At 45.6% G+C, this 22,653-nt stretch overlaps 1 protein-coding gene across 2 annotated transcripts in view; it reads left to right on the top strand.

Annotated features, from left to right (window-relative positions):
* The window catches only part of LOC130076137 (anoctamin-1), a 64,772-nt gene extending 42,780 nt beyond the window's left edge, over positions 1 to 21,992 (top strand). For both annotated transcript variants that reach the window (XM_056241106.1, XM_056241107.1), the window contains exons 15-24: positions 11,791 to 11,992; positions 12,127 to 12,238; positions 12,692 to 12,749; positions 12,826 to 12,926; positions 13,026 to 13,168; positions 13,864 to 14,016; positions 14,294 to 14,346; positions 20,811 to 20,995; positions 21,067 to 21,172; positions 21,341 to 21,992. In XM_056241106.1, coding sequence (XP_056097081.1) covers positions 11,791 to 11,992; positions 12,127 to 12,238; positions 12,692 to 12,749; positions 12,826 to 12,926; positions 13,026 to 13,168; positions 13,864 to 14,016; positions 14,294 to 14,346; positions 20,811 to 20,995; positions 21,067 to 21,172; positions 21,341 to 21,565 — 1,338 coding nt within the window. In that variant the 3' untranslated portion in view covers positions 21,566 to 21,992. The remainder of the gene's footprint in view (positions 1 to 11,790; positions 11,993 to 12,126; positions 12,239 to 12,691; positions 12,750 to 12,825; positions 12,927 to 13,025; positions 13,169 to 13,863; positions 14,017 to 14,293; positions 14,347 to 20,810; positions 20,996 to 21,066; positions 21,173 to 21,340) is intronic.
* The last annotated feature ends 661 nt before the right edge of the window (positions 21,993 to 22,653 follow it).

Here is a 22,653-nt window from a genome sequence, read left to right as displayed (position 1 = left end):
GTCTTTTATTCCAGGAGATCCAGGTAAAAATACACTTTTCAATAGAATGAGATCTAAGGAAAACTTGGTATTATTAATGTATTTGTTGCTGTTCACCAAAATACATCTGTCATAGTGGGCACCATGCATCATGTACATCTGTTCACTGGGCTTTTACCACATATACAGTACTATCATTCAACAGTTTGTGGTCAGAAATTAAGACTTTTATTCAGAAAGGACACATTAAATTGATCAAATGTCAAAAATAACAAGAAAAAATTCTAATAAAATGTATTAGTGTTAAAAACGTTCGGTTATGACTGTAACCCTGGTTCCCTGAGATGAGGACCGATACGCTGCGTCTGGGCATTGACGCTGTGGGGAACGGGATCAGTGTGACCGGTGTCTGAGGCACCAGTAAACAAACACCATTAATCATTGGCACACGCAGTCCATGACGTCACATGCAGAGCGGCGTCTAAAGGAGATGCGCAGACAGGTGCCATAGACACAGCATCTCATTCCCTTCTCAGGGAACCAGGGTTACAGTCGTAACTTGAGGCGTTCCCTTTCAAAGTGGAACCTCGACGCTGCGTCTTGCTATTGCCGCTATGGGGAACCAATACCCTCTCCACCATGCTGAGGGAATGCCTGCCTCACTATGCTGTGAATATGCACAAACATAGTGGGTATAGCAAACATTAGCTGGGTTTCCATCCAAACGTCATGCTAATTTTTTTCCAAGTTTGGAACAAAAAAAGGCGAATTAGGTGCGTTTCCATCAGGTAGTTCTAGCGGCTGACGGTGGTATTGGTAACCAAGTAAGCAACAGTAAATAAAACATGGACTCAGCGGAAACAGTAGTGATGTGTGTTGTTCGACTCAATGAGCGACTGCTTTAAGAGAACGGTGAGAGTCGGTTCCCGTCTGAGAGCCGTTTCCCCTTTTTGTATATTAATACAAGACATAATAATATGATTATCCATTCGCTACACTGCTCAGCCACACAGCAAGTAGTCACTAGCTTAATGTTATTTTGATGTGTATGTGTATATCACGTGTCATGACGTAAACCCGTTACTCTCGATTCGTCGCACGCACATACAGCTACACATTAACATAACATTCAGTCACTGCATGGAGTGTGTGTGGTCGAGCAGTGTGGTCTCTTTAAAAGGATAGTTCACCCAGAAATTAAAATTACCCCTATTGACTCTACACATGCGACTGATATAATGGCGGAATTCCCAAAGCCAATACTAACCCAAAAATTAAAATTACGCCATGATTTACTCTCCCTGAAGCCATCTCAGGTGTATATGACTTTCCTCTTTCAGAATAAATCTTTAGCAGTATTCACCAGGCTTCAGAGGGGTTAACTTAGACTAAAATAACTAGCTTCCGACAGGATACTCTTATTACTGAGCTGAGACAAATTATTTGGTTCAGTTCCCTAAAAAGAGCAGTAATTAGCATCATGAGGAAATAGTCTATCTGTCACGTGGGTGTAATGTGCGCTACGTTTCCATCTCCCATTATTCGCATTATCCATTTTTTGTAAACTTTTGTCAAAAACCACCTCAAGTGAGCGTAAAACGTTTTCGCGAATTAAGGGATTTTTTTCATAATTTGGCTTTTCCATCACTCGTTTCTGATGCGATACTTCAAAATGTGCATAAAAACAGGGTGATGGAAACATAGCTATTGACTCTACCCATGCGACTGATATAATGGCGGTATTCCCTAAGCCCAAGCTCCCCGATGCTAGAAAAGATTCCCAGGCTTCTATGCTCTACAGCAAGAGAGGTCCGGGCTGTTACAGCTCCCTCCCTAGTGGGACTGGCCTCAGCCCTATACGGGCCCAAAAGCAGAGATCTGAGGAGAAAATACCCAGCATAGCCTCAGGTACGTCAGGCATATCTCACCAGTGTTTGAGAAGGCTCTTAGGGAGTAGCCTACCGAAGGGGAGCTTCTACTCCCGTTTAATGATCCCAAATTGATTAGGGGAGATTAGCTCATACTCTGACTTGAGTGAAGGCACTTCTCCAGGACTCACTATAGTTTATGGCTAAACTATAGAATGCTACAATAATAATAATAATAATAGTTCATTACATTTATATAGTCCTTTTCTCTGCACTCAAAGCGCTTTACATAGAAGGGGGAATCTCCTCAACCACCACCAATGTGCAGCATCCACCTGGATGATGCGACGGCAGCCATATTGCGCCAGAACGCCCACTACACACCAGCTTACTGGTGGAGAGGAGACATAGTGATGAAGCCAATTGGTATATATACACTCACCTAAAGGATTATTAGGAACACCATACTAACACTGTGTTTGACCCCCTTCCGCCTTCAGAACTGCCTTAATTCTACGTGGCATTGATTCAACAAGGTGCTGAAAGCATTCTTTAGAAATGTTGGCCCATATTGATAGGATAGCATCTTGCAGTTGATGGAGATTTGTGGGATGCACATCCAGGGCACGAAGCTCCCGTTCCACCACATCCCAAAGATGCTCTATTGGGTTGAGATCTGGTGACTGTGGGGGCCATTTTAGTACAGTGAACTCATTGTCATGTTCAAGAAACCAATTTGAAATGATTCGAGCTTTGTGACATGGTGCATTATCCTGCTGGAAGTAGCCATCAGAGGATGGGTACATGGTGGCCATAAAGGGATGGACATGGTCAGAAACAATGCTCAGGTAGGCCGTGGCATTTAAACGATGCAAAGTTGCTCTTCTATCAGCTTGAATCAGTCGGCCCATTCTCCTCTGACCTCTAGCATCAACAAGGCATTTTCGCCCACAGGACTGCCGCATACTGGATGTTTTTCCCTTTTCACACCATTCTTTATAAACCCTAGAAATGGTTGTGCGTGAAAATCCCAGTAACTGAGCAGATTGTGAATTACTCAGACCGGCCCGTCTGGCACCAACAACCATGCCATGCTCAAAATTGCTTAAATCACCTTTCGTTCCCATTCTGACATTCAGTTTGGAGTTCAGGAGATTGTCTTGACCAGGACCACACCCCTAAATGCATTGAAGCAACTGCCATATGATTGGTTGATTAGATAATTTCATTAATGAGAAATTGAACAGGTGTTCCTAATCATCCTTTAGGTGATTGTATATGGGGATGATTAGGAGGCCATGATGGACAGAGGCCACTGGGTAAATTTGGCCTGGACACCGGGGTTACACCCCCACTTTTTTCTAAAGACATCCTGGGATTTTTTGTGACCACAGAGAGTCAGGGCCTCGGTTTAATGTCTCATCCGAAGGACGGTGCTCTTTGACAGTATAGTGTCCCCATTACTATACTGGGGCGTTCGGACCCACAAAGACCACAGGGTGAGCGCCCCCTGCTGGCCTCATTAACACCTCCTCCAGCAGCAACCTGGTTTTCTCAGGAAGTATCCCATCCAGGTACTGACCAGGCTCAGCCCTGCTTAGCTTCAGTGGGCACCAGTCTTGATCAGAGTTACAAATTGATGAGCGATATCGGCGATCCACCTATACTCATCAGTTTGTAACACTGATCATCCCTTTAGGATCACCCCACCAAAGGGGAGCATATATCCCTTCTTCAAGACCCAACAACAACGAAACAGAGGGACTCTTGTGAATTGCCCATCGTAGGTCAGTTCACCCTGCTCTACCCCAAGGGGTACTTGAGCAGCCTACCAAAGGAAGCATGTTTGGTGCTAAAAACCTCAGTTATACACCGCAGCTCATACACTGCCTGGAAACTTCTCTACGACGGCCTCATCGGCAGACCAACGAGATCAGAGTGTGAGATCGAAGCATCAAGGAGAAAGATTCCTACTGCGAATGCAACTTACTGGCGCATCCAGCTCCCTTGAGCATCGTACACGCTCCGTCAGAATCTTATCTTACACATGCACACAAACAAGCAGATCCTGAAGACAAGAAAGCTGATGACGTGTAACTCAGGCGCCTTTTCATACTCACTTATTTTGTCAGTAGAGAATTGATGGGATGGTTTTCTAATGGATCTCATGTGAGTGACAGGTTGCCCTGCCCTCATCATCAAAGAAGAGAACAGATGCTCCAAGAGGAAGTTATTCTGATTCAAGATTACCAGGAACATGAATTTTAACACAATAATGATAATGTGCACGGATAAATCACTTATAATACACAGTGCTAAACGCTGCAAATACACATTTGCCTTTCAAAACCTTTGCACAAACACAAATAGTGTGTGAGAGTACCGAGATTGGTACCGAAATCAGTTCTCTTACGAGAGTATCTCTCGTACTGCGTAATAGCTTTACGCTAGGGGAAAAACTCTTTTCCGCGAGATATTGAAGCCAAAAATTATCCTTTAATTTTTTATTAATGCAAAACGCTTTGCAGCAGCAAGCAAACATAGGCGAAACAGCTCGCGCGCCTATTGGTTGCTCTGCAGCAAATGCAGCAGCCTATCGAGAGAGACTCTGCGTGACGTAATGACCAATGGGGGCAATTCGCGCCCATATCGTCACGTCCCGCCAGAAGGGGCGTGGTCTCGCCCTATAAATATGCTCGTTAGGCTGATACAAGCTGATTTTTACCTCTTCAGCGAAGCACACGCATCGCTGGATCCGGAGTGAGAAGCCGCGCCGTCGAAGCAAGCCTTTCAGCGGGACGAGCTCTGGAGTCGCTGGCCTCGCCGCCTTCAACTGCCGTACCTGCTGCGCTTTCCGGCGTTATATATCCTTTCAATACTCTGTGTGTATTTCTCTGTTGAGAAGTGTTTGTTCGCTTACTTGACGCGACTTACACTTCTCTCACAAAAAGAGCAGCGTCTTTTTAAAGATGCCTTCCTGTGGCTCGTGCCGCGCCCCGCTCAGCGATGGAGATCGACACGTCATCTGTGTTTCCTGTCTGGGTGAGGATCACGCGGCTCTCGCGCTCGCTGACGGCGGATGCCCTCATTGCGAGCTTTTGCCCATGGTGACTCTGAGGACGCGCCTGGCATCATTCTCCGAGCCTTCACCACAGCCCGCCGTGACGGCGCGCCGTAAAAAGCGCCGCGCCCAGCGCGCTCCCGAGCTCTCTCCAGCCCGCCAAAGCTCGCCGGTTCGCCCGCCTGCTTCGCCGGCTTCGCTCGAGTCGCTCACTGACGGACAACGGCCGCCGCCTGCCGCCGCGTCCATCCACGAGCCTGACGAACCCTCCGAGGCGTGTTCTCTTCTGGCGTCCGATAGTGAGGATTGGGCGAGCTCCGTGGATCTCCCCTCCGCTAGCGTTTCCCGCCAGACCACTGGTAAGAGAGCCGGCATTGAGACTGAGCTGATGCGTCTGCTCTCTCAGGCCGTTGAAAGCATCGGCCTCGATTGGGAGGCGCCCGCGCAGCCGCCGCGCAACAGAATGGACGGACGCTTTCTCGGAAGTGACGAGGCTCCGTCGAAATCGCGGCCCGCGCCCTTCCTCCCGGAACTTCACGACGAAGTTACGAAATCGTGGAACGCCCCCTTCTCCGCCAGGCTTCGTACCTCTGCTTCTGCTGCTTTCTCCTCTGTGGATGGCGCGAAGGAAAGAGGATACTTTTCTGTTCCTCCTGTGGAACCAGCTGTAGCGTCTCATCTCTGCCCGCCCTCCGCTGGACGGCGCGCGCACACGACGCTTCCATCTAAAGCCTGCCGGGTGACGTCATCCATGCACGGTCGCGCTTACACCGCCGCCGGGCAAGCAGTTTCAGCGCTGCACACTATGGCCATCCTGCAGATTTTCCAGGCCGACCTTCTCCTTAAACTGGACGAGGAAGGACCCGGAGCGATCTGCGTCGCGGACCTGAGAAGCGCTACAGACCTCGCTCTTCGCGCTACTAAAGCCGCTGCACAGGCCATAGGACGAAACATGGCCTCTCTCACCGTGGCTGAGAGACATTTGTGGTTGACGCTGTCCGAGATGACGGAAGCCGAGCGCTCTGTGTTCCTCGACGCGCCCATTTCTCAAGCGGGCCTTTTCGGATCTGCCGTCACAGACTTTGCGGATAGATTCATGGAGGTGCAAAAGACTTCGCAGGCCATGAAGCACTTCCTCCCGAAGCGCTCGAGCTCCGCTGCAGGTCGCTCTAAACCGCCGCCTGCTCGCAGCTCTCAGCCGCAGCCTGCACCGCCCGCCGCCGCCGCTTCACAGCGCCGCCACGCCCGAGACCAAAGACCGCGCTCTCGCTCTGCTGGACGCCGCCCCCCTCAGCGCGGGCCCCGGCCGAGGATTGAGATCAAGCCCGAGGCCTCAAAATCTTCCTAGCCGTTCTAGGAAAACGACGGTGTTCAGATCCCGCTGCGGCCGGTTTTTCACCAAAACTTCTCGCTCGGTCAGTTCCAAACATCGCGACTGTCCCAGTGTATTTCGCAGAGAGTCAGCCGGTGTCACAGCCCGTTTGCCTGCGCACAAAAGCCGTTTTTACGGCTACCCAGATAAATCCAATAAAGAGTGCATTTTCTGGTGTTCCGGCCACGGCCGAAGGTGTTATGAGTGTTGTAAGAATGCCCACCCAGTGCCCATTCCCACACACAAACACAGCCCGCCACGGTGCAGGGCTAGCACAAATAAAATCGACTCCGGTCGATTGTGCAAACAATGTAGTGCAAGTGCCCATGTCATCATGCCCGCTCACACTACATGCTGCGTGTCCCATGGTTTCTGTAAAAACGAAACCAAAACACATTCAGTCGGCCATGAACGACAGTGTTTTCAGTGTATTAAATGTGCCCGCAGCCCCGCGCCCACATTTTCTCACAGACACGCCGATTCCCACGGGATCTCCCCCGCTCGCTTTTTCTGCACAATCTGCCATAAAAAAGCTGAGCGCGGCCAGGTCGCCCGCTGTGATCAGCGCGCCCCCCGCCTCGAACGCTGTAAACACGGTGTTGTGTTCCCAGTATGCCCAGGCTCTCGAGCTGCCGTTTTGTCGCGGCCAGAGCCCGGATTTCATTCTGCCTCTAGCTATTCACGCAGATGCGTGGTCAAAGCTTCCCGGGGTTTCAGAATGGGTGCTGAACACTATAAAGAGAGGCTATTCGCTACAATTCGCTCGTCGAAACCACGGTGAAAAACGAAGTATCTCATCTACTTCGTGCCGAAATAGCGAAACTACTGAGCAAAGGGGCTATAGAACCTTTATCTCAGGCTCAGAGCGAAGGGGGCCTATACAGCAGATATTTTCTGGTACCGAAAAAGGATGGGGGTCTCAGACCCATTTTAGATCTGCGGCAGCTGAACAGAGTGCTTGTGAAGCGCCAGTTCAGAATGCTTACGACCAGGAAAATCCTCGCGCAGGTGCGCTTCGGGGACTGGTTTATGTCGATAGATCTGAAAGACGCCTATTTCCAAATACAAATAGCGTCCCATCACAGGCGATTTTTGAGATTCGCCTTCGAGGGCCAGGCATATCAATACACAGTCCTGCCGTTCGGCCTGTCCCTAGCGCCTCGTACATTTACGAAGTGCATGGACGCGGCGCTCGCGCCCCTGAGACTTCAGGGCATGCGAGTTCTGAATTACTTGGACGATTGGCTGATTCTAGCTCGATCACGATCGGAGCTCATAGAACACAGGGCCGCATTGCTCGAGCACCTCGAGAAGCTGGGCCTCACAGTCAATTGGGCGAAGAGCTCACTGTCTCCCAGTCAGAAAATTTCCTTTCTGGGAACCGTGTTGGACTCGCTGTCCATGACAGCACGCCTGTCACCAGAGCGCGTGCTAAATATTCAGCGCGGCGTGAAATCCTTCCGCCACGGCGCGATAGTCCCGCTCAAAAGGTTTCAGAAAATGCTGGGGCTGATGGCCTCAGCAGCCTCTGTACTCCAGTTGGGCCTGCTCCGCATGCGCCCACTGCAGATGTGGCTGAAGACGCGGGTTCCACCCAGGGCATGGACAGCGGGTCTGTTTCGCCTCAGGGTCGACCTTCAGTGCGTTTCAGCTCTGAAACCTTGGAGAGAAACCGACTGGTATCAGTCAGGTGTAAGTCTGGGGACCGCTTCGAGCGTGAAGGTGGTGTCTACGGACGCCTCCACCTCGGGGTGGGGAGCGCTGCTCGAGGGCAGACCGCTAGCTGGCCTGTGGTCAGAACGGGAAAAGCTCCTTCACATAAACTGCTTGGAGATGATAGCAGTCGACAAAGCGCTACGGCGTTTTTGTCCCCAGATAACAGGCCACCACGTCTTGGTCCGGTCGGACAACATGTCGGTGGTGGCATACATAAATCGCCAGGGCGGCGTCAGGTCACGAAACCTTCACAGGTTGACGGAACGCCTCCTGGTTTGGGCTCAGCACAACCTGCTCTCACTGAGAGCGGCGCACGTGCCTGGTCACCTGAACGTGGGACCAGACAGACTGTCCAGGAACAACGTTCCAGCAGGGGAATGGTCGCTGCACCCGCAGACGGTCCAGCTGCTGTGGAAAACGTTCGGCAGAGCTCAGGTGGACCTATTCGCGTCCCAAGAAAACGCTCATTGCCCGGAGTTTTTCTCGAAAAGCAAGGACGCGCTGGCTCATGTTTGGCCCCGCTGCCCCCTGTATGCTTTTCCTCCTGTCTCGCTCCTGCCTCAGGTGTTGGAACGAATCAGGGAAAACGGATGCCCAGTGCTGCTTGTAGCCCCGCTCTGGACGAACCAGACGTGGTTCCCTGCCCTGATGCAGCTGACCAGCACTGCCCCATGGCCTGTACCATTGAGGAGAGACCTCCTCTCTCAGGCGGAGGGCTCAATCTGGCACCCTCGCCCGGAGTTATGGTCCCTGCACGCATGGGCCATCAACGGGTACCCGCTAGCCTCCCAGAGGGAGTGTTAAACACGATCGAGCAGGCTAGAGCTCCGTCTACCAGGCGGCTCTACTCCTCGAAATGGTCTGTTTTCTCTACATGGTGTCAGGCCCAGAGCCTTTCACCTGTGGAGTGCGGGGTTGCGGAAGTGCTTTCCTTCCTTCAAGAGCTACTGGATAAGGGCAGGACCCCATCCACGCTCAAAGTATATGTGGCGGCCATAGCAACGTTTGCAAAACCGGTGTCTGGCCAGTCGCTTGGGAAAAACGACTTAGTCGTGCGTTTCCTTAGGGGAGCTCGGAGGCTGAACCCTCCAAGGCCCCCTTCAGTCCCGACGTGGGACCTTTCCACGGTCTTGGAGGCCATGAAAGGCGCCCCGTTCGAGCCAATCCAGCTGGTGGACATGAAACACCTGTCGTTCAAGACAGTGTTTCTCATGGCTCTCGCTTCAGTGAAGCGCATAGGGGACCTACAGGCGCTTTCAGTAAGCGCGTCGTGTATGGAGTTTGGGCCTAATGACTCAAAGGTCATTCTCAAACCGAAACACGGGTATGTCCCGAAATCCCTCAACACGCCGTTCAGGGCCCAGGTCATTTCCCTGTCTGCCCTTCCGGTTCTCAGTGAGGAGGAGGATGCAAGTCTTCTCTGCCCCGTCAGGGCATTGAGAGCTTATGTGGCACGCTCGTCTGTTTTCAGACAGACGGAGCAGCTTTTTGTTTTGTTCGGCGGGCGTTCCAAGGGACTCGCCGCCTCAAAACAGAGCCTATCCAGATGGATAGTGGATGCCATCGCGCTCGCTTACTCTGCGAAGGGCTTACAGTGCCCCTTGGGTGTCAGGGCGCATTCCACGAGAGGCGTGGCCTCTTCGTGGGCATGGTCTAGCGGGGTTTCCCTGCAAGATATCTGTACGGCCGCGGGCTGGGCCTCGCCGTCTACATTTATAAAATACTATAACCTGGAGGTACCCGCCTTACAAGCTAAGCTTTTGGCGGTCTAAATTCAGTGCTATCTGCCCCGCTCTGCGGCCCAGATGCTGAGTTTACTGCAGCCCCATGAGTGTTGACTCACGTATGGCCGCCCAGATCAGGCTGAATGCTTTCACCCTGGCTGCGCGTTTGATGGTCATATAATAGCCCCGCTGGGTGCTTTTGTATAGGGAATGACGCTTCCAGCCTCTCTTCCTTTACTCTATGTGAGTTTATGGTGATTATGCACTACATGAGCCCTGGGCTTCGGCCCATGGGACTTTGGTGTTGGATCCCTTTACGCACGGCGTGTTGCATTGTGTTCCCCTAGCGTAAAGCTATTACGCAGTACGAGAGATACTCTCGTAAGAGAACGTACTCGGTTACTAACGTAACCTCGGTTCTCTCTAGAGAGGGAACGAGTACTGCGTATCTTGCCGTGCGTGGAATACGCTCTGGTTCGCTTCAGCGATAAAAACCAGCTTGTATCAGCCTAACGAGCATATTTATAGGGCGAGACCACGCCCCTTCTGGCGGGACGTGACGATATGGGCGCGAATTGCCCCCATTGGTCATTACGTCACGCAGAGTCTCTCTCGATAGGCTGCTGCATTTGCTGCAGAGCAACCAATAGGCGCGCGAGCTGTTTCGCCTATGTTTGCTTGCTGCTGCAAAGCGTTTTGCATTAATAAAAAATTAAAGGATAATTTTTGGCTTCAATATCTCGCGGAAAAGAGTTTTTCCCCTAGCGTAAAGCTATTACGCAGTACTCGTTCCCTCTCTAGAGAGAACCGAGGTTACGTTAGTAACCGAGTACGTTCTTGGTTCTACTAGTATTGCTACATTTTTAATATTTCAGTATTGAAAATGTACCACAGTACTAAGTTGTGAGTTGTGAGAGTATTTTTGATAAAATAAATATAGACTTTTTGAAAAACATTTAAAAACCCAAACATTGGAATGGTAGTGTCGGTCAATATTTGTTGCCCACTGAAATCTGAATCTTAATTTTTTCCCTATATTGTTTGTGGTTTATTCCCAAGTCTTACAGCCATCAATGTCTCTGATGTGATCCAGATTCCAGATAGTCTTCCAGCTAGTTTGCTTTAAATGAGGTTCCAGCTGTCTATTGAAAGTCTTTGATCATTATTGCTGATATGAACCTCTACAAAATGAACAGTTGTTTTCTTATCCTCAAATGTGTCACACAGTTAGTTTCGGCTGTTGAAGAGGGCAGGCTTTGCTGTTTTGATCCCCATCATGCAGTCATACATTCTCCAGCAGAATATCCAGGCTTCTGCTGTTATCTCAAACTTGCAACAAATGGCAATAAAAGCAAAACACTGGCCCAGAATCACGACCTTACGGTCAAACACTGAAGCTTTTGAGACATCCCAAAAATACACATGAACAGAAATATTTCAGTATAGCGAGGAGTCGAGGACTGGGCCAAAACGCCTCCAGCTTCTCAATCTGATGGGCAGCTACACAAGAGTCTTGGCTAAAACAAAATAATTCAAATAAAATTACAAAAGTACACAACAAAATGGCTAAAAATTAAACTAAAATAATTATGATTATGCACTGAAAGATTCATAGGAACTTTTTTATTGTTTTTCGTTAATATTTGTGAGAAGCAAAGCAATCATTTGTAAATAAACAACACTTCAATTATTAATTTAATATACTGTTTATTTTAAGGTGTCCTCGTTACAGTGTTCATTTAGTACAATTGAAGTACTGAGTAATATTAATTAACAACAAGGACTTACTACAGGGTTAGGATTAGGGTTTGGTTTAGGGTTAGTTGCATGTAATTGTGCATACTTTACTGTAATTGCTATAGTAAGTACATTTAACAAGTACTTAATCTTACTTTCATCGTCATATCATGGCTTCATTTGAGAGCATAGTATTTTATCTTGTTTTTAATGCTGGTGTTCATCTGGTTGTGCTTTCAGTTGTGTACTCATAAGAGCTGTCTTCATTTAAAATAAAACACATGTATGTGCTTGAGAACACGCTGAATGAAGTGCATCCTCACTGTTTTACAGATCGGTGTGACGTTTGCTATTGTGTTTGGTGTGATTTTATACCGGATCTCCACCAAGGCCGCTCTCGCCATGAGCTCGAACCCCATGACCCGCTCCAACGTCAGGCTGACGGTTAAAACCACCGCGGCCATCATCAACCTGGTGGTGATCCTCATCCTGGATGAAGTGTACGGGGCCGTGGCGCGCTGGCTCACTGTCCTCGGTCGGTCGCTTCGTCTAGCACTGCTTAATGCCAACGAGTGCTGCTGATCTGTGACATCTGACTTCTGTTGCTCATGTGTGAAACATAAAACACAAGGGTTACTTCAATCATTTGTCTTGTGTTGGTCTTCCCAGAGGTTCCTAAAACAGACAAGAGCTTTGAAGAAAGGTTGATCTTCAAAACCTTCATCCTGAAGTTTGTGAATGCGTTCACTCCCATCATATACATCGCATTTTTCAGAGGCAGGTGGGTATTCAATATCCTTTATGGGTGCTTGTTTCAGCCACAAAATCAAAATCAAATTTCAACTTTTTATCTCACAATTCTGACTTGTATATAAAGAATAAAAAGTCAGAATTGAGAGATATAAACTTGGAATTGTGGGAAAAATGGCAGAATTGTGAGATATAGAGTCAGAATTGAAAGAAATTTAATATATAATCTCGTAATTGCAAGAAAAAAGTCAGTCTTGTGAGAAATAAATTGTGAGATAAAAAGTCGCAATTACCTTATTTATTTTTTTAATCTGTTGCGGAAACAAGCCTCCATCATTTCCAGAGCAGTTTTATCTCAGCTGTCTTTCTGAAATGATGAGCTGCATGTGCTTTTGTCTGCTGATTTATGGTTTATTAAAGACTTGTGCCGCATATGAATGTGTTGATGCTGAAGCCAGACTCTGATAGCTGTGTTTCCGCACAGGCTCGGTGGGCGTCCAGGCAGTTATCTCTACGTGTTCGAGTCCTATCGCATGGAGGAGGTATGAGTCATGAACACACGCGTTGTGTGGTTGAGTGCAGCGGGTGAATGACGGCTGTTTCGATGTGTTTGATCAGTGCGCTCACGGCGGATGCCTCATGGAGCTCTGCATTCAGCTCAGCATCACAATGCTCGGGAAACAGCTCATCCAGAACAACCTGTTTGAGATCGGCGTCCCGTGAGTACAGCGAGCACACACGCTTCAACATGACAGGCTTTATGGACATGCTGAACAGTTTGCATTGCCATGGTTTGGGTTGTATTTGCTTTATTGCAGTAAACTGAAGAAGCTGATCAGATACATTAAATCCAAGAGACGCTCTTTCCAGGAAGAGGAATATGAGAAGAAGTTACAGCGTTATGAGACGGATCATTTCCTGGAGCCCTTCGCTGGCCTCACGCCCGAGTACATGGAGATGAGTGAGTGTCTTAGTTCACACTGCAGGCTGAAACGACCCAATTCCGATTTTTTTGCCCCTATGTGACCTGTATCTGATCTTTTCATGACAGTCTGAACGACACAGATCCGATCTTTTCAAATGCGACCCAGGCCACTTGGGTATGTGGTCCAAATCCGATATGTATCTGATCTTTTGAAATGCGACTTCAATCTGAACGGCCAGGTCACATGTATCCGACCCGCACGTCATTGATATGCGACAAACGTCATAATTCTGCGTTGAAGTAGGCAGGAATTGACCGTTGAGTAGTCTTCTGCGCATGCGGGTCACTTCTGGGTCACGTTCACGTTCACACAGGAGATCACAAAAGGTCGCGTTTAATTGGAAATGTGAACTGCCTTGCGAAAAAATCGAATATTTCAAAAAATCGGAATTGAGCATTAAGCCCCTGCAGTGTGAACGCAGCATTACACGCTCACAAACCAAATCATCCGACCAGACAAACTCGTCATCACGTCTCTTTTTTCATGTGTATTTCATTGGAACAAAACGGTGCAGTTCTTTTTTCAATTCCTATTAAGAACTAACACTGGTCAAACTAAGACCAGACCACTGGCTCGTGAGCTGTAATGAGCCTGTAATAAAGCTTCGGCTGTATGAAGATGGCTTGTTTCTAATATTACTGCAGTAATTATTACTGTTCCATTCCTGCAGTAATCCAGTTTGGCTTTGTGACTCTGTTTGTGGCATCTTTCCCGCTGGCGCCTCTGTTTGCCCTCCTCAACAACATCATTGAAATACGTCTGGATGCCAAGAAGTTTGTGGCAGAACTCAGAAGACCAGATGCAGCCAGAGGCAAAGACATCGGTCTGTACACTTACACTTCTCACAATCATATAATAAATCTTATATTATCAGTTTAAGCTCTGTGATAAGCATCCATGGCATCTCTGTCCACTATCTTAAAACATTTGAACTTGTCCTCCAGTTTGAGAAAAAGAATGGACTATTTATAGATTATATTATTGAGCTGGAATATTCCTGCAGATCTTTACATAATATCAATAGCTCCATTGGGTGTGTTATAAGAGGTTCACCTCAAAGTCCTGATACACTGATGGTGTTGTACATGATGTCTTTACAGGAATCTGGTATAATATTCTCAGAGGAGTCGCAAAAGTGGCAGTTATTGTCAATGTAAGTGTGTCTGTGTTATTTGGTCCTTCTAATGCTAGCGGATCACATTTACCTGTGAACGCCGAAACTCCACCTTTGCATGCAGCACTTTATATTCTGGAACAGTGGCATTATGAAGAGGGGTTTGAGTAGACGACACTTGAATTACTTCTATTGTCCTGGCACTAGTCAAATTTGCATGTCAACTTGAAAATTTCTCAGTCAATAAGACCTATTCGGATGACAACTGTTTCTCATGGAGACGTCTGTAAAATATAAATCCGCATGCACCTGAGTTCTGGGATCCTATGAACGAGGGGACGCGCTGCTCACATATACTAAATGACTGTTATTGCTTGGAAAATTATAAATTCATATTTATTTTAACAATAGTAAAATAATATCCTCTGTATTATTTTTTTTAATTTAAATACCCTGTTTAAAAATAGGAAAGTTGACATGCTACAGTTTAAATGGTTTTCTGTATAGCATTTTATCTCTCAAACCGATGGATGTCCTTTAAAAAAACGTGGAAATTAGTAGAAATAGTTTCAAAAGTGTGTGCGCTTTTGTTCTTTTTGTTCTTAACAGCTCCCGCTCACTGTAGTGGATCAGTGACATAATATTATTCTTTTAAACGGTTTCCAGCATTTCAGTAATACGTCTCTGTCTTTAAAATGTGTGCACATCACCACAAAGAGCAACAGTTATCGCACGATGCTCGCCAGCGGTCAGAAAGATTTACAAAATGACTTCAGGATTGATCCTCTCTTATAATCTCAGAGATGTGGATTTGGACGGCAGTTAAATCTCCTGACGACCTTGGTGTTCGACTGTAATTCCACCAGGAATTTTTACTAGGGTGGCTGGAGAAAAAAACACTAACATTCTGGTTTAGGAAAGCAATAAAATCACTGACTGACCCCTGTAAATGTTGAAATCACCTTATGTCCCCATGTGAAACAAGTACAATCCAAATAGGGTAACAGTATTCACAGACTAAAGAACTCTTTACAGCAGTGGTCTCAAACTTCACTTCTGGAGACTCAGCTCATCTGTGTGGAAGTTCCCTTTCGAGGAAACCCTCGCTGCGTCACTGTAGCCTCGCTGTGGGAGCGTCTCTTCTGCGATTGCTCCTGAAGTACGTGTGAAATCAGTTCAATGGAATGGTTGGATGTCATCATAACCAGGAAGCTATAAAGAGTGCCGGGACCAAACAATATTAGCTGTTTCCTCCCAAACTTATACTATTCACTAAATGTATATACTGTTTTGGAGAAGAAAAAGTGTGAAGAGTATGCAAGCTTTGGGACATACTACTTGGTCATAAGTGAGTCTTAAAAGGATGCTTTGTCGCTTAGTTACTGTCACGGTGTGGGTTTGTCTTGTCATGTTTAGTGGTTCCCTGTCTGTCTATTAGTCTTCCCAGGTGTTTCCCGTTAACCACGTCCCCTTGTTATCCTATCTAGATCGTTTACCCCTGTATTTAAGCCCTGTGTTTCAGCCCTGTCTTTGTGAGTTCTTGTTTGATTGTGTGTCGTTGTAGGTTGTTCTGTTCCCGAGTCTTGTTCCCTTGCCTGAGACTTTGTTTAGTTTGAGTGTATTTAAATACCGTAATTCCTCAAATAAAAACTGGTATTCAATTAAAAGCCGGGCCTCTGATAGTGGCCGGGGGCGGGGTCAACACATACAAATAAAGGCCAGCTTCAAATTAAGGCCGGGGGAAATTTAGTGTTGATGATAGGTAATCTCCTGAGCCTTTCATATAATGACATAACATAAACATACTAGTTTTCCACAAGATATTATCCTCTACGTCTCATCATCGATGTCGGCCCACTCTGCAGCAGCTGACCACTGAGGAGCGAATGTACAGTGACGCGACATCACTGCCAGATTCAAACTGTGCTTTCGCGCTATGGCTGGCGCTGAGCTAAAGACTTTCAGCGCTTGTCATACCGTATATCACAGCTATTCAGTGCTTTTAACCACATCATGTTTATTTTAGGTTTCAGACATTTAAATACATATAATTTATAGAAAAACAATACATTTGTAGTTTGTAAAATATACAATGGTGTCTATGGAAGCAGCAATAACAATTCATTCAAATATATTTGGCGAGGTGTTTTATTCATATCAGATACACTGTGTAAGTAACTAAGTTTACTCTGTTCTTCTCCCAGTTCACCGGCCACTTACTTTCATGTATTTCGGAAGAAACTGATGAAATCACGTGCTGTAACGTTAATAAATCCAACAGACAGGAATCTCTGAACTGCGCCCAAACAAACATCTCACGTTACAGATCAATTATAACGTTAAAGGTTTTTAAACGACAAAACAAACTCTCTTACATGTATTTGAGAATCAGAATAGAAGATAGTTGATGACATGGTAAGCAAGTTTGTTAAAATTTAGAAATAAAAGTGCTAACGCTACATCTGGCATACAGCGCTATTTTGGCTGTGGTGAATCACGCGCGTGCCAAGCATGACCCGTCACTATGGAAACAGGGCGAGTGGGGGGATCGCGCTGCCGTCTCAACATAGTGTGATGTCTGTCAGCCATCACGAAAGACTGCATCGTCTATCGGCCCAATCCTATTATTTATCAAAAAGATGGAATTAGAAATAAAGGCCTGCCTCTAATAAAAGCCTGCTTCAAATACAGTAAAAGCCGGTTACTTTCTGCAGTTCAGGTAAATAAAGGCCCCGGCTTTTATTTGAGGAATTACGGTAAACGTGCTGCATTTGGATCCTGCTTCCTCCTTGCTTCAACCTCTTCATGACAGTTACATGCAAACCTGTCACTGTTTAAACTAGTGTTGTTTTTGGCGGCCTGTTTTAATTTTAGTTTTAGTCTAGTCTTTGTGTCAAGCTGTCATTTTAGTTTTTATTAGTTTTAGTCACATTCATACTCTTTTTAGTCTAGTCTAGTTTTAGTCGACGAAAACTGATGACATTTTAGTCTAGTTTTAGTCGACGAAAGACATAGTCTAGTTTTAGTCAATGAAAATTGTATTTTAGTCTCTTTTTAGTATTCTATTTAACCCAGTCAATATAGTAGCCTATACCTATAGTATAGATAAAACCAAAATTTTCTTTTAGCCAAACCCATTTCAAACAATCTTATCTTCTGTTATCTTATTATATTATTGTTACCTTATAGACTCAAGAATACATCCATTCCAGACACGAAAAATGCTCTGATTTGAATTTACAACATATTTATTTTACCAACCAAACATGTTAGAAGTAGCCTACACACATGATGAAATGAAAGTTTTTCCTAATGTCATTTCTTCTTTTTCTCCCAAAGACGAATCCCTTTCTCTGTGTCAGACTTAACTTTGTTTGTTGTCGTTCATGCTAATGCCTGTTTCACACATAGGCTACTCCGAATTTTTTTTTCCCGCACCCATGTAGAGCCTATGGTTAGAGCGCTCACACGCACGCGGATGCGGTCCGTCAATGCATGCGTGCATAACAGCAGAGCAGAGATCTACACAGTACCTCAACAACGCGACATAATGGATGTAGGCTAAAAATATTGATTTGAAATAAAAAATAGAGAATAAATGTTGTGATTGTGGTACAGCCGTAGATCAGTTGCGCACTGCAAACGGAGCACATGTGAAAGCAAAATAGCTCGTGCTGCTCCTGCATACACACCGCAACACGCACCGCATACGCACTACACACGGAGTATGTGTGAAACAGCCATAACTCACGCAGCTGGATCTTCTAAATAATGCCGCGAGTGGGGCTTGACTGAGGATGTGAAGTCGCCTGCGTCTGCGCAGTGCGATCTGATCCAGCCCCTGAACACGAAACAGAAATGCTGCATAATAATGCAAGTAAACGAGACGAAATAACGTTAAATAACATTTCGTCTCGTCTCGTTTTGGTCAACGAAAATGAAGAGACATTTTAGCATACTTTTTATTTTGTAAACCACATTTAGTCTCGTTTTTATTCGTCAACGATATTGCATTATACATTTAGTTATAGTCATCGTCACATGACCAGCATTTACGTTGCGTCTCGTCTCGTTTTCGTCACGTGATAAAGGTTCGTTGACGACGATATTTAGTCATAATTTTCGTTGACGAAAGCAACACTAGTTTAAACTACCCTGTCAATCATCTTGTCACAGTTAAAATCCTCCACATTCAATTAAAATTAATTTCCTACCATTTTGGAGAGAAATGTAGTCGCACGTTGATCTGCCAGTCATGGGTCTTTCATTCGGAGAACTCTCCTCATGTTTGCGTAATGATGCATTTAAAAGTTAATGACCAAACGCATTGTTATAAAAGTTCACAATGCTGTTTTAGATGAAATATAATGTGGATAATATTTAATAAATATATTTAGGTTTAATCCTTCAACCCCTCCATAGCTGGAAGCAGTGTGTTTGGCCTCTGAGGGGCCCAGCGCATAGACTCAGGTCACTCAACTGATTCTTCACTCCAGAGCTCCCTCCATGAGGAAGCTTTATGCGCTGTAGTGGAGTGTTCGCTTCATGGTGCAAGAATCATCAGCTGGACGATTGGTGCCCAGTTGGTACAGTGGTAGAGTTCCTGCAGGAACGGGGTTATCCCCGTCCACCTTAAAGGTCTACATGGAGGCCATAGCTGCTTACCACCTTCCTTTGGATGATGAGTCTTTGGGGAGGAATCCGCTGGTGACACGCCTCCTCTGGGGTGTCTTGAGGCTGAGGCCTGCAGTCTGCACGAGGGCACCGGCCTGGGATCTGGCCATTGTATTGAAAAGTCTCTTTTGGCTTCCTTTGCACCCTTGAAGATGGTTCCAGTCAAGTTTCTGACTCTAAAAATTGTCTTTGTCTTAGCCATTACTTTTCTGAAAAGAGTAGGATACCTCCAGGCCCTTTCAGTTGCACCGTCATGCCTAGAGTTTGCACCAGGAATGGTGAAGGCATTCTTACACCCGAGACTGTGCTATGTGCCCAAGGTACAGACTAATGTGCTACTTCCTATAGTTCTGCAGGCTTTCTGCCTCCCCCTTTTCAAGTTCAAACCAGGAGAAGCTACATTTAGTGTGTCCAGTTTACGAGTTCACACTTACATACAATTAAAGGGAATAAAGTATAATGCATATTTGGCGTGCTGTCCGGGAGGAGGGCTCCGAGCTCGAACCCAGAGTACTCCCCCTGTATGTAAAGTGGTTTAGGACTAGAAGAGTGGAGAAGGGGTGGTGGAGGGACGCTGCTAAACTGTCAGAGAAATGAGGTGAGACTGCTGAGTCTATATATACGCGTTTTAATCATGATTGCTGAGTGCTCTCCACCCGTGTTAATTATCTGAACGTGCTTCTCTCGAACTTTGTTAATAAAACATCATTTAGAGCACTTGACACTAATGTCCACAGAGCTGCCTGGTGGAGAAAGTCAGGCCAGTTATTTCTTCTTTGGTTCGCCCATGAAAGAGATCCCATGACCAAGCAGACACTGAGCAAGTGGATAGTCGAGTCTATTTCACTTGCTAACGAGGCTTCTGAACAAGCTTCATCTATGACTGTTAGAGCTCATTCAACAAGGATTATGGAAGCTTCTAAAGCCTTATTGTCAGGAGTATCCCTTCAAGATTTGTGTGATGTGACGGGCTGATCCTCTCCACTCACATTTGAAAGGTTTTGTGATGTGGACTAGGTTCTCAGCTGCTAATGTCATAGCTGTGCTTGTGATTCCCTGAGAAGGCACTGAGATGCTTGGAAGGAAAGGGGAGCAAAAATTCTCTCAGTATTGAATTGCGCTCTCTTTGCGCTCTCTTTCATAGTTGGATCAACTGTCCTGAGTGACGTTTACGCTGGCCCCAGGCAATCGGCAGTCCTTCTCGCCGAGACCTGGTAAAAGCTAAACTCTGCAGGACAGTGGCCCTCCAGGAACTGAGTTTGAGACCACTGCAGTTTACAGTTTGGATTCCCACTGAGATGACCAGTGATTTTAACCATAATATTGAATTAACTATACTGTAGCGCCTCAACCCATCACTGAGTTAATGCCATTGAAAACTAAAATTGTAGCACTAGGATCCAGAGATATACCTTGAGAGATGCAATTGTACTGTAAGTAATGATTGTGCAACCAATTTTTTTTTCTTCCATATTTCACTTTAACTTATTAACTGGCTAAAACTAGAAAGTGGAGGCAGAACAGTATAAACTAAAGTTACTCCACAAATACTCTAAAAGTCACATTACAACAGTTTATGTTTGCACTGTTCCTGTCTTTGGCAAGCTTCACTTAAAGTCAAAAATGACCACGAGTCAAGTTAAGGTTGTAAAACTGTTCAGAAGTAGTAAAACTCTAAAAGCTAAAGATTATACACACTAATCATGATTCATTAGTTCATACTTAGTATTTTTCTAATTTTCTTTTTTCACTTTTTCTGCTTCCATTAATATGCCACCTTTGTACAATAACATGTCGAAATCTTCTTATAACTGTCATCTTTCCTCCAGGCATTTGTGATCTCCTTCACTTCAGACTTCATTCCCAGGCTGGTCTATCAGTACATGTACAGCCAGGACGGCTCGATGCACGGCTTTGTCAACCACACATTGTCTTACTTTAATGTCAGTCACTTCCAGAACGGCACTGCGCCAGTGGAGCCGTTCCACCTGGGCTTCCGTGTGGACATCTGCAGGTATGAAGCGCATACAATCACAACAGCTCCATTACCACTCTACAGACATGTTTAATGCCATTCTCCTCCAGGTATAAAGACTACAGAGAGCCTCCGTGGTCTCCGACGCCATACGAGATCTCGAAGGAGTTCTGGGCTGTGTTGGCCGCCAGACTAGCATTTGTCATTGTCTTTCAGGTGAGTGTCTAATATCTAAAGGCTCATCTGTGCGAGACTCACAGTATAAGGGCAGTGCTACCTTAAATTATTCCCAAAGAAAAAAAAATGTGATTAGTCGCTCAGAAATCAAGTGTGTACAGAACATCAGTTAAAATCATGCTAAGCTCTGGTGATTTATTTGTGCAGAATGTGGTGATGTTGATGAGTGATGTTGTGGACTGGATAATCCCAGATATCCCCAAAGACATCAGTTTACAGATCCATAAGGAGAAGATCCTCATGATGGATCTGTTCATGAAAGAGGAGCAGGGAAAGACACGGACCGAGGACAGCGTGACGAGTAAGGAGATGCGTCACGGTCCTCTAGCGCGCTCGCGCTCCATATCGCACACACCCTGCCAAACCTACTGACGTCAGCAGAGTTTCTGTCCTTACATTCCTCTGACGAAGACGTGCCGCTGGGTCTAAAGTAAAGCCTCTCGCCAGTGCACACTGCCTTTGCCTTCATATTGTACACTTCTTCACACTGATGTATGTGCTCAACGCTTATTTTGATCATATTCATTTCCCTCAGTTGTTCTCTTTCAAAAGATGTGCCACAGCCACCAAGAACTTTACAAATGACAAAAATCCAGCTAACAAAATATGTTCTAAGAACGTTTTGCTAACGTTCCCATTAGGCTATGAAAACGTTATTTCGGTATGTTCTCTCAACATTCGAAACGTACAGTTTTTTTTTATGTTTCAAAAACGTCTTTCTTGGTTATGTGAATGTTAAGGAAACATTCCATTGTATCATTCTGCAAACATTATGGCAACGTTACTTTTGAATGTTCTCTGAACGTTCTGAAACAAGTAACATTTCAAAAACGTTAGACGAATGTCAAACTAAAACATTTTTGTGCAAATGTTTTAAGAACGTTATTAAAACCCAGATAACTTTGAACGAACGTTCTATTAACGTTACTGGAAGAACGTTTGTTCATAACTTTGAAAGAACCTTGCCCCAACATTAGACAAAGTTCTGAGAATGTTCCCTGTTGGCTAGGAAAGTGCTAAGGCCTGAAACATATTCTACGCAAGTATGTGAACAAAAACATTTCTGGATACGTGAGTTTGAGTTCATGCATCATTGCGTCAGAGAGAGTTCATAATGCAGCCGGTTCTCAGCGTAAAGCAGTTTACCTGCCTGTAATGTTCGAGGAGCCCTGATCAAATAAAAACAAACATTGTGACTCGATCACCCCTTTGAGTCCTATAGGCTTTTTATTACCATAAATTGATAGCAAGATTAAATGTTACAGTATGTACGGTACGAAACCAAACGCTTGCAATGCGTTGGCCAAGCATTCACGTTTACATACCCGAGTATGTTTCTAGCCTATGAATAATCTATACAAACCATCACATTAAAACAAATTGAACTGTTTTTATACATTGATAAAATGCTCATAGGGATTAAAAACCTCAACTGAATTAATTTACCATTTTGACCATAA

Source organism: Rhinichthys klamathensis, unplaced genomic scaffold, assembly GCF_029890125.1.
Source record: "Rhinichthys klamathensis goyatoka isolate OS25496 unplaced genomic scaffold, OSU_Roscu_1.1 h1tg000630l_1, whole genome shotgun sequence".
NCBI lineage: Eukaryota > Metazoa > Chordata > Actinopteri > Cypriniformes > Leuciscidae > Rhinichthys > Rhinichthys klamathensis.
This window is presented reverse-complemented; position numbering and strand designations above follow the sequence as displayed.